This window comes from Typopeltis vanoorti, chromosome 9 (genome assembly GCF_054136105.1).
Source record: "Typopeltis vanoorti isolate ZY-2024b chromosome 9, IOZ_Tvanoo_1.0, whole genome shotgun sequence".
In the NCBI taxonomy this organism is placed as follows: Eukaryota; Metazoa; Arthropoda; class Arachnida; order Uropygi; family Thelyphonidae; genus Typopeltis; species Typopeltis vanoorti.
This window is the reverse complement of record NC_143557.1, coordinates 87,000,202-87,012,921: the sequence shown is the minus strand read 5'-3', so window position 1 is coordinate 87,012,921 and position 12,720 is coordinate 87,000,202. Positions and strand designations below refer to the sequence as shown.

General features: G+C 33.5%; 1 protein-coding gene across 1 annotated transcript in view; it reads left to right on the top strand.

Moving 5' to 3' along the window:
* Positions 1-12,296, top strand: part of Rs1 (Dead-box helicase Rs1) — a 293,164-nt gene extending 280,868 nt beyond the window's left edge. The window contains exon 19 of the mRNA XM_090398602.1: positions 12,150-12,296. Coding sequence (XP_090254728.1) covers positions 12,150-12,168 — 19 coding nt within the window. The 3' untranslated portion in view covers positions 12,169-12,296. The remainder of the gene's footprint in view (positions 1-12,149) is intronic.
* Positions 12,297-12,720: the final 424 nt, after the last annotated feature.

The following is a 12,720-nucleotide window of genomic DNA, read 5'->3' as shown; positions in this document are numbered from 1 at the left end:
TTTTTTCTTTTTGCTTGCAGTATAGCGATAAAATTCTTTTGGATTGCCTGCACAGCCAGTTTCTTTTCATACTCAGATTTAGCTCTCCATACAATACGTGTAACTTTTCTGACCTGCACTTTATTATAAATCTTCTCACTCTTATTCTCATGATATTTCTTCCACATCATTGTGTTGTTATGGATGGTTGCACATCCCTTTTACTCTCACTCTGTTTGTTCTTTGAACTCTAGGAACACATTCAAATACTGCATTTAATCACCTTTTCAAAGCTTTTCGTGGATTGCTGATACTGTTGGTATTTGATAGTATTCTCCTGGGTTTGTTAATATTTCCAGGCTTTTTAATTCAGCATGTAACCTCTCGTAATTCGAACATCCGTATAGTTAGCTACTTTCCAGGACAGTATGGCATGAACACCATCACCAGCTGGTGGCAAAACATTTGCATTCTTAATTGAGATCCCTTCTGACATATAATCAAATCTTATACTCTTTGACCTCAAATTGCTTCTTTCACATTCTGCTTGAGATAATTGTCTTGCAACAGCTCAATAAATTTTCCTTCATTCTTATCATGAGATTTCTCTTCTGCCCAATCAGTGTTTGGATAATTTGTCACCCATAATGATTACTCTCTTAATACCCATCAGAGTAATTTGGTGATGCATTTCATCATCCCCAGCAGCTGAACCACTAGGACTATAGCAACACCCTGGTGGTTGTTGCTACAGACCAAGTGGTTCAGCTGCTGGGTATGATGAAAGTACATATTCTGGGGCTTCGACAGCCCAGGAAGATACCATGATCAAATCCATGCAGAAGTCATATACAAATAGAAAAGGTTGTATCGTCTTGTTATTAAAATCTCTGAATTGGAGATAGTTGTTGAAAATTACCTGGCTACAAAGTGAATTATATTTGACAAGAAATTCTTGTTTATTCCTTTACTCAAGTGTAAGGAAGCAAAGCTTGCATGTGAAGTTTTTCAAGACTAGGCTACTTGTATGTAGAAGCTGTTGACTTCGTATCAGTTGCTGTAGTATCTATTATGGCCCTTCCCCATAATGTTTTATGTTATGGGAAGGGCCATTACCCAGACCAGTTTCAGCCTTTATGCCTCCATATTTCAGCATTTCTGGTTGAACATTATGTACTCCTAATTATATTCCTATTGAATATTTTCTACCACTATTCTATCATTTCTTGTTTCATTTAGCAGTCTTACAGAGTAATTACTCAAGACATATTGAATATCTTACCTTTAATTTTCATGTCACTTATTATTTTCTCTATTTCTAAGTTTTTTCTTTTTCAATAACCTCTAAAATATTTTGCTACTTTCCTGATATTTACCTTCTATATTATTTCAAGTTCTTACATTTTTTTCTGTATTTTCTCAGAGCACATGTTGAATTACTTGCTAGCAGCTTTCAATATGCTTTTTGCTTCTTCTGCATGACTTTAACCTCTTTAACTTCTTCAGTCCCAATGGAGTTTGATTCTCTATTCTTACAGACACCTTTGCCACTGAGTCTCCAAGGTTTGGTTCTTGTTTTCAAACTCTTACATTTTTTTCTTGAAAATTGGCATATTTCAGTCTACACTGCACCTCTGAAGGCTGCTTGACTTTGATTCTTAACTTTTTACCTTGTTCAAAACTAAATGGTGATCACTTCCTATTTTAAATCCCTTGTGTACACTTGTATTCTGAACTAACAAGAATATAATCTCTGTCAACAATAACAAAGTTAGCGAGGCGTATTTCTTGTATCTTCTCTCCATGTGCACATCTTTATGTTGGAATGTATTAGTAGTGCAGGTAGATGCTTGTTATTAGCTTGGCTCTATTCTCTAAATTTTCTCAAATCATTTCTATGTGTTTAATATTTTTAGATCTCCACCAAGGATGAAATTTATGTCAATTGCCTTCTTTAATGACTCAAAAAATTCCTCTGCTTCTTCTATAGTTGAACCTTCTGTAGAGTATGAGACACAAATAAGTTTCAAATTCCTCATTTGGATATTTACTTACATCACTACTTGAAATTGCCGTCTTAGTTTTGATCTCTTTTTTCTTTGTTTCAGTAACACCAACTATGTTGACATTGTACCTCTTTAATTTTTGTGCCAATGCCACTTCTTTTCTGTTGTTAAGTTGGCATTTGTTCAGTATTGACTTTTCACTATTTGCCCTGGTTCTCTGATGAAAACAGTGGAGACTTATTTAATTGTGCAAGTTCCTCAGTCAGCATGACATTTCAATATTGTACCATCGTTGTCTTTTGGATGTAGAATGCCATTTGGTCTGCTAAACCCCAAATTGCTAGCCTATGACTGTTCGGTATCTATCACAAGAAGATGGGGATTGGAAATTGGCCAGAGGTCCTGGTCACTTCTCTGCTTTCCTTTTAAAAGGCCATGCAGAGGTCTCTTCCCAGTTATCTAGGTATGAACTCCTCACCTAGATAACCTCCCACCAATTGTATAATGTTATAATAAATCTACTACAAGTCTTTAGGAGTCTTTAGAATATGAGGTTCAACTGTGAAAATTAGCTGTTAATTAGGCACACTATAGTGAAGATGGCAAATTAAATATGGAAATAGGTAATGGAATATGCAATATTGGCATTGGATATTGGCAATATTGGATGAGCAGCCAGTTGAATCGATTAATGCAAAATAAGAGTGAAATTAGTAAAAACACTAAAGTAGCATTGTACAAGACAGTATTCAAATTAATTTTAAGTTAGAGATATGAGAGTTGAGTTAGATATGAAGAATTCTGAAATAAAAGGGAATGAGCATTTGGCATCACTGGCAGAATCATATTAAAAATGAATATTAGAAAGGAGCTTGACATTATTGGAATTTAAGAATATGAATAGTGCAATTTAAAGTGGTATAATATTTAAACAGAATGGAAGAAGAAAGGTTTGAAAAAAAATAGTGTTTGATGTCTGGGTAACAGGGAAATTGAAATATAGACCTCACAAATAATATATTGATATGGAAGAAAATTGATAGAAAGCTTGTACAGTCGCCTCTCACTATAGCAAGCTTGTAGGGACCACAAAAAAAGATTGCTTTAGTGGATTGTCTGCTGTAGTGATCTTTTAATTTAGCATTGTATCTAATGCCACTTTGGTTGGAACTTTTCAATGGTTTGTTATAGTGGTTTTTGCTGTAGTGAGAGTCAACTCTAATAATATAAACATATCATGTAGTACTTTCCTAGTATCCTGCATACCTCTTGATACATATCAAGAACTGATGATGAATATTAAAATAAATTAAATTTGGACTGTTTTAATGAGAGGCATTAATTTTTGTTACTGATGGGTGTCCACAACCTACTTATTAGGATTATCTAATTCTCAGCCCTCCCATGTTAGTAAATGCAGACTAGGTTTATAGCCTTTATTGGGTGGGATTTACATAAATAAATAAACATCTGCATTTTGAATGAAAGCGCACAATGCTCCCCTGAAAATGAAATGCTCTCAAGAAAAAAGTTCTAATCACAATCATCAGTAAGAAAAGTGATGTATGCCCTTATTTTTGGATTCACAAGACAGTTTAAATTATAAGGAAAGTGAAACCATTTTAAATGACACATTCCAGCAGCTGGCTGTGCAAGTCTAAGTCATGTTCAGAAAATATGTTTAAACAAAGAGTACTACTGCTGTCTCGTGGTGTTTTATTGTGTGACAACATTTTTCTCTGTGCTTTAGGCCAAACTGCAGAATCACTCCAGCCTGACTGATTTAATATCCATCAGACTGTTGCTTGTTTGGGGTAATGTAGGATGCTTTGAATAACTTTCACTTTCCTGAGAACCAAAAAAGTGGAGGTAGAGCATGCATGGTTTGCCACACAACTGAATTATTTTTTTACTCCTTTACAGGCATATGAAAACTTTTACCCACCTGATCTAAGCGTATTCAGAACCAAGAAGATTGACTGTGTTGAGAAATAGTGCATACTTAATATTTAATGGTGGACGTTTAAATAGATTGTAGATGCTTACTGACTTATTATCATCTGTACTTTGAAAATGCAAACTCTCAGGCAAATCTATTTTAGGCAGTTTAAAATGTTAAACATTATTTTAGTAATATATGACTATTAATTAATTTATGGAAGGTGTTCTTTTTCTTCATATTCCCTGTGCAGTTTAGTAATAAATTTTGTTTGTTTGTTTTTAAAGTTTTTTTTTTGTTTGTTTAACTGCAAATGATATTCTTTTGCATAGAGTTAAAAGATACAAAGGTGGCAAGTTTTTTCCTCCATGAAACTTGGATATTTCATCCTACGAAACAAGCAAACTGGCAAGTAGAATATTAACAGTCACAATGCTCTATGATAAGATTAATCACTCCATCAGAACATTAATTCAGTTTCAGAAGAACCAAGTTAGTTGGCCATGGCAGGCCATTGAGCTTAACACACAAGGTAAAAATGTGAAATGGGAAAGACTGGTATGTCCAACTATTAACCTATCAGCATCTCAGGAGTGGTGTTTAAAATTTGGAAAAGTTGGCAAAAGCTTGTATACAGAAATGAGTTGACAGAGAATCCATACTTTGCAATGAACAGCATGGGTTTACTAAGGGAAAGGTCATATTTGAGCAACTTGCTGACATTTTATAATGTTACAGTTCAGTTAGACAAGAGGAATGGATACACCATGACTTTTCCAAGACTTTTGACAGGATACAGCATGGAAGACTGTTGTATAAATTGGAAAATATGGGAATCATCATCATCAAATTCCTGACATGTACCCTCAAGGGGAGTACAGAATATTATGATAGTACTACATGAAGAACTCACATCATTACTAACTTCTTATCAATCTGTTATCTGTCAAGACTCCAACATTATCAAATCTTATATTTCTGTCTTGTAAGGCAATTTTTACTGTATTAATCTGCCTATATCTTGGTCTTTCTCTGGGTCTTTTTACTGCCAACCTGGCAAAGAACATTTGTTTTGCTAATCTTTCTGTTTAAGTGACCATACCACCTGAATGAGTGTTGCCAAATTAAAATTACTAAAGACAACTAAATCTTTAAAAAAAAAAAAAAAAAAAAAAAAGTGCTAAAAAGGAGTTGAAAATAAAAATTTAAAGCTAGAATTTTAGAAGTAGTAGCAGATAGTTTTCAGTTACTGATTTTACTCAAGAAAAAGTGGTACTTGCATTTAGCTAAACACATCTTCCAAGTGGTCTTCTGTGCTTAATTCACATGAATTTTCACTTAGATTTTCAGCTTTATCATATGTGACCATCATTCCTATATTACTCAGTGTAGATGCTGGTAAATGATAATCTTTACAGCACTACTTGACTGGCAAAATATGACAAATATGGGATTATATGCCTTCAGTTGTTTATAAACACCATTATTGACACCAACCATAACATTGCCGTCTGTACCAATTGCAGTGAGATTTTTGATGTCCAATTTCTTGGTCAAGAGCACTTTTTCCAGTGCAGCCACAATACTACTAGCATCACACTTTTCTAGAACTACCATGCTCAGAAATGTATGCATAATTTTGTTGAATTTCTTGATATAATAAATGATGGCAATTCCTAAAATATAATTCACTGTGATATCATTTTTACTTTTGGCATAATTTGACTGTCTGGGATGATATTTTTACAAAGATCTACTAGATGATCGAAACTGTTTCAATGATGAATAACAACAAAGAAATAATGCTAAGCTACCTCATCAGATTTCTTCACAAGCATAGTTGTAATAGGAACAGCCTTATAAGGAATTGCAGCAAGATGTTTCTTAGTTTCACTATGTTTTACAAGCTGACAATATTTAGTAGCTATATCACATTTACAAAACTTAGTGGCCTTTTCTAGCATCACCAGGAACTTCACACAGCCATTTACTAAACATTCCCATTTGCAACCACTCCCTCCTAAATTTTTGCTTGTAAGCTTTATTTGTCTCTTTGCTCATTTTTGAAGAAGGCTAATTCTGCAAATGAATTATGATCAGTCTCTGAAAACTTCCCACTTGCTATCATAACTACCAACCAGAAAACTGTGCAACAGACTAACTTGTAGTGGTGGTATCAACTTCAAGATGGCAAAACAGGCAGACTACTAGGCCACATGATTGACTGGCGTCATTGCATGTATGATACTCGCACCAAACGTAAAATACAATTCTTTATCAAATGCAAACATATGGGAAACATTTAAAACAATTTCTTTAAGAGTAGGTTATAAAAACAACTAAAAAGGCTGAAACAAGTTCTGAAGAAGTTAGATTTGGAGATAGGTGCTAGATTAAAATTTTTGGAGCGAGGGAAGAAAAAAAAGAAGCAAGATCTAGATCCAAAAAAGCTAAATTGGCAACATTGCTTGAGATTAGCTCTGCTAACGCATTGCTGGATGCTGACAATGTCTAGTTCTTTCTTAATATCCTCATTTTTAATATGATATTGCGATTGATGCCATCTGTTCATGCCCTAATCTTTCTCAGGCCTTATCTGTGGTCTCTAGTCTTTGGTCAAGTGTTTTATTTCTAACCCAGCTCTCAGATCCATAAGTTAAAATTGGTTTGCACACTGTCTTGTATACAGCTAATTTAGTGTTTTGACCAATTTCTCTCTTATTCCATATAAATTTATTCAGTTGACTTCCTACCATACCAGCTTTATTGATTCTGTTGTCTATTTCCATATTTAAAATACTGCCGTGAATATCTTGAATTTCTTATATTATATCTTAACACAGAAAATAATATTTATTTTCTGTGTTCTTACCAAAGTCTTCCCATAACTTTTGTTTAGTTAGTTTTACACCATGTTTAGCTTTTTTTAACATTAAGAAAATTATGGAACAAACTACTGCATTAGAGTAAAACTTTAGTTTAACATAAACCAAAATAAACACTTGACATTTCGACCTTCACATTAAGATCATCATCTGGAGTATACACACACACATATATATATATAAAGTAACAAACTGCACAACAGTAACTTATGCTAAAGTTACTGATCAACCATTATAACCATTGGCCTGACCTCTGATGTAAAAAAAAAAAAAAAACCTTACTACATCAAATTAAATTAAGCTGGAGAGCAACATGTTCATACCAAAAAAATTACTTGTATAAGTATACGTATAAATTACAACCAGTATGGATAGTGGCCAATAAAAGCTGAAAATTGCTTAGAGTTCTAAAATCAGGATTTAAATTATAAATTTAGTTTAATCCTTTATCCAAGTGTAAGCAAACAAAGTTTGCTCCTGAAGATACTTCAGGAGCAAACTGTGTTTGCTTACACTTGGATAAAGGATTAAACTAAATATATAATTTATAGTCTAACTAAGTGGGCTGAATTGCACCATCCAAATTCTTGGGATTTTTATGCCACCATTATAGTTAAAATTGGGGTGGTTAATCAAAATTTCACATGCTTCTTTAAATTTCTGTTCATACCAGGTTTTTGTATGATGTAAAGAACAAGTACTTTTCAAATCAATTTGATGTGGGCTGTTAAGTGCATGATCTGAGATGCCTGCATCTCCAAAATTGTTAAATTTAATGTGGCAGGATGGGGATTGTACATCCACTTTCTCCAATATAAGGTAACTTACAGGTGCAATAGATGCAATAAATTCCAGGGTGTGCTAGTGTGGAGAGAGGATCCTTAGAGGAGTTGAATATGTTTTTTAATTTTAAAGGTTTAAAAGTGGCATTATGATTATAATGGTGTAGAAGTCTATTAATTTTTTCTGATAGTCCTTTAATATATGGCATAGCTATAGTTTTACTGTAATCTATATTATTTTTTGATGAAGTTTTTTGAAGAACTTTGTTAATAGTATTTTTGCTATAGCCATTATTTATAAATGTATTGCTAATAATTTTTAATTCTTGTTTAAATGTTTGTTCATTAGAGCAAATTGTTATAGCTCTGTTTTTGAGGGTGTTGATTCCAAATTTTTGTAAAGAGTGGTGATACGAGTTAGCATGTATGAATGCTGTATGTGTAGGCTTGCAGTAAACAGTAAATGATAGACTGCCTGAGTGAAAATGTGTGATCAGTGTATAAAGTTTGACTGCCGTGTGGCCAGATAACGTATCTAAGCCAAACTATAGGTTTTAAAGTAAATGAATCTAGAGTACATTGCTCAAAAGCTTCCATATAAAAGTTAGCAGTTGGGGGGGGGGGGTAATGGTGTACCCATGACCGCACCTTCTTTTTATAGGTAAAAATTATTTTGCAACAGAAAGTAACTGGAACATGGTATGTGGACAAAGAGAGCCGTAATGTCGGTCAGAAATTTGTTCTGTAGAAGAAGAAGAATTGTGTCACTGATTGGGACATTTGTGGAAAGGGCAGAACTGTCAAAACTGACTGATAAATCATCTTTGCTGAGTGTTATGTTTTTAATTTTGTTTATGAAGTTTTGTATGTTCTTTGTATAGAAGGGGGGAGAATGACCTACCAACTCCTTGAGTATTGACGCTAATTTCTTGGCTAGGTGATAATTAGGGATGTCTATTCCCTCAATTATCGGCCGAAGCAAAATTATGTTTGTGTAAAGGGTTATCAGAAAAAATTAATGGAATTCTACACCATTATAATCTTAATGGTGTAGAATTGTACACCCAGTTTCTTATATTGGAGAAACTGGATGTACAATCCCCATCCATAAAAAAAGAACACAAGTGCCATATTAAATTTAACAATTTTGGAGAAGCAGGCCTCTCAGATTACTCTCTTAACACCCTACACCAAATTAATTGGAAAAGTACTTGTTCTTTACATCATACAAAAACCTGATATGAATGCAAATTTAAAGAAGCATGTGAAATTTCGATTAACCACCCCAATCTTAACAATAATGGTCACATGAAAATCCCAAGAATTTGGATGGCACACATTCAGCCCACTTAGTTTTCTAGCAAAACCTGACTTTAGGACTCTAAAGCAATTTTCAGCTTTTATTGGCCACTATTCATACTGGTTGTTTTTTTGTAATTTATATGTATAAGTAATTTTTTTGGTGTGAACATGATGCTCTCCAGCATAATTTGATTTTAGCCTAATAATAACAACAGGACTCTAGCTTTGATGTAGGAAGGGTTTTTTTTTTTTTTTTTACATCAGAGTTCAGGCCATTAGTTATAACAGTTGATCAGTAACTTTAGCATACCATGTAGATTGTTGTGCAGCATGTTTCTTTGTGTATATATATGTATACCCCAGATGATGAACTTAATGTGAAGGTCGAAACGTCGAGTGTTTATTTTGGTTTATGTTAAAGTAAAGTCTTACTCTAACTCGGAAGTTTGTTCCATAATTTTCTTAATGTATTCTGATCACTGTGTAAGCATGAAGGAAAGGATTTAGCTTTCTTACATTTGTCTTTAACTTTCTGTGTCCACCGTGGAGATCTGATTTTTCTATCCTTGCAAACAACCTCATCACATGCCTCTCTGACTGAATTAATCAATGTTTTCTTCAGGATTTGCCACTGAATCTGTATGGTTTGGTTCCTGTTCTCAAACTCTTTCATTTTTACTTGAATAATATTTGTGTATTTTAGTCTGTAGTTCATATCTGAAAGCTGCTCAACTTTTATTTGCTTTGAAATTCAATTTTATCCTGCTCAAGACTAAATGGTGATCACTTCCAATTTTAAATTCTCTGTACATTCTAGAGTCCTGCACCAGAGAGAAAACATCCCTATCAACAATAACATAGTTAATGAGAATTTTCTTATTCCTTGCCTCTTCTCTCCATGTAAATTTGTGCACATTTTTATGTTGGAACATTGTATTAATAATAACTAGTCCATGTCCTGAGCAGAAATCCAACAGGTATTTGCCATTGTTATTAGCTTTGCTCTTTTCTCCAAATTTTTCCAAAATATTTTTGTATGGCTGACAATTATTTCCTAATATGCAATTTAGATTCCCAACAAGGACCAACTTTTCCTTTTTATTGTGTCAGTTGCTTTCTCTCACAAGAAATTCTACCACTTCTACCTTAGTAGAACCTTCTGTGGAACTATAGGCACAAATAAGTCTCAATGTACAGTTTCCCCATTCTGATATCCCACATCACTCTATTTGATATTTCCTCCCATTCAAGAAGATTAGCCTCGTATTTTGTGTTGAATATTATGAGTATTCCTTCTTTTTCCTAATGGTTATTGCCTGAATATAACATTTTGTATTTATTGCTTAGAAAGATCTCGCCAGTTTTTGCCTTTTTTGTTTCAGTCACCTCTGTTATATCGATCTGTTACTTATCCAATTCCTCAGCCAGCCCCATTTCTTTGCTATTCAGGCTTCTTATGTTGATAGTACCAGAGCTTGAACTCTGGTGATGTTCAGTTAGGATGTATTTCAGGATTTGTTCCAGTAGCTGACTCTTCGCTGTTTTCCCTGGTTCCCTGACAAAAGCAACAGGGGGTCTTCTTTAGCCAGGCGACTCCCCAGCTGGCATGAAATTTTGTCATGTTGTACCATCATGTTACATTGTGATTTAAGCCAATAAGAATATAGTTTGATCAATTTGAGCCAGTCTGAATACAGAATACATAGCAGAGCTAATATGGTCACTTAAACAGAATGAGAGAGGAAAGATTAGCAAAACAAGTGTTCTCTAGTAAAAAGTGCCTTAGAAGACAGAAATATAAGATCTGAAAATATTGGAGTCTTGACAAGTAACAGACTGATTTGGAGGATAATTGTAGACAAGAAGTTAGTAATGATGTAAATTTTTCATGTAGTGCTATCATATCCTGTACATCCCTTGAGGATATATACCAGGAATTTGATGATGAGAATACAGTTTGGTCAGCTAAATCCAAAACTGCCAGCCCATCCTCATTCATTCAATATTCAGGTAGATACCTAACAGGGTGCACCATGAGAAGGTGAGAATTGGATATTAGGTCAAAAACCCTGGTTGGTTCTCTGCATTCATTTAAAGGCTGTGTGGAGGTCTCCCTTCAGTTATACAACTTCGACTCTTAAGCACCCCGAAAATATGGGAATGCTACTATTTTATAATGCATGGATAAGAGGATGGGGATGGCTGACTAATAGATATCAAAAAATGGTATTTGGTGGATGTAAGTGCAAAATTTAAGGTGACCTATTGTTTTCAGTGGTAAACCAATATCCATATTACAATGATTGCAAATACAACTCAGATAATTGCCCTGCTGAAACAAACCTTAACATGTAAGGATTAAGAAGTCATTTCGCCTCTTTATAAGGCCAAAATTTATCACAGGGATCAGTCTTTGGTCTCTTGTTATTCAGTCTTTACATTATTGCCATTGGGAAGGATTTTATAAGTGACATAGCTGTTTGTTGCTGGTATATAATGATGCAAAGATAGACAGGGTAATCAGGAATGTGGCTGATATGCAGTATTTGCGAAATGAATCAAATAGGATGGAATTGTGGGCATGTGAAAAGGACTGCTAGCAAACAGGAGAAAGAAGGGTGATATGGTTGAAGCTTAGAAACTTCTGAAAGGCTCATACAAGATAACAGTAGATGGAATTTTTCATTTTATGGAGAGATCCATGAAAGTAGAGATTGATGCAGTGAAGAACTGGGTAAAGCTGGATTTTTCTCTCATAGAGTGGTGTGTGTGATTGGAATGGTTGTCTTTGGAGGTTTTGGATGTAGGTAGTGTGAATGAATTCAAGAAAGGTAATGATAGCTGGCACAGGTGATAAAGTCAATATCTCTTTCATTTATATCTTCAAATTAATACTTGCAATTCATAACAGTAAATAATGACAATTTAACTGTTTTATGTATATTTTATGCACCAATGTTATCAGCATTTCACCATCAAGAAAGGCATCTGAATTCCTTGTGCCAAAATATAAATGTAATCAGATTTATTAAATATGAATAAAATATGTGTATAGTTTTAATTTTTGATTGTAATTTTTTTATTTAAATTTGCAAGTTTTATATTGAATGTAATGAGTTTCCTCTTGTAGTATATCATTTAAAATTTTTGTTTATCCTAATCTCTTTTTTTTTTTAAAAAAGAAAAAAAGCATACTACAGATGCTATGTATTAGCAGATATTGTTATTTATTTATTTTTTATTTTTTTCATTTAAGGTACAAGAGGAAAAGATAAACAGAGAAAGAAAGCAAGAAATCTCACTTTTGTAAATGATTTGTTTTTTACAGTTATAAAATAATTTATTGCTGTTAATACACAATTATTGCTTTAATAATCAAGAATAAATGAATATTAATTTTTTACTTAGCTTTGGAAAATATTCACTTACATAGTATTACTTCCAGTTTGAGCCATAATGGAAAAAAATTACAGACAATAAAGGTGAATGAAAACTGTAGAAAAAGATATCCTTGAGGTATGGAGTAATTACTTCAAAAAATTGCTAAATGAAACAAGCAGTGACAGCACAGTTGTAAAAAAAAATTAATTTTGCTGGTTTCTTGTGTTCTATTGGCAGTGGAATTTGTGAATATGTCTAAATTCAAAGTTAGCTCTGTTTCTTGAGTCACGCTTAGTGATTTGAGAAAATTTGGCAGCTTACATTTTCCATATTGTGTTATACACTTCTCGTAGACAGGCTTATACGTTGGTTATGCATAACTAAATCACTTAAGGAATTGACAACGTAGATACGAATATAAATTAAATTACACTTTAATAAATATT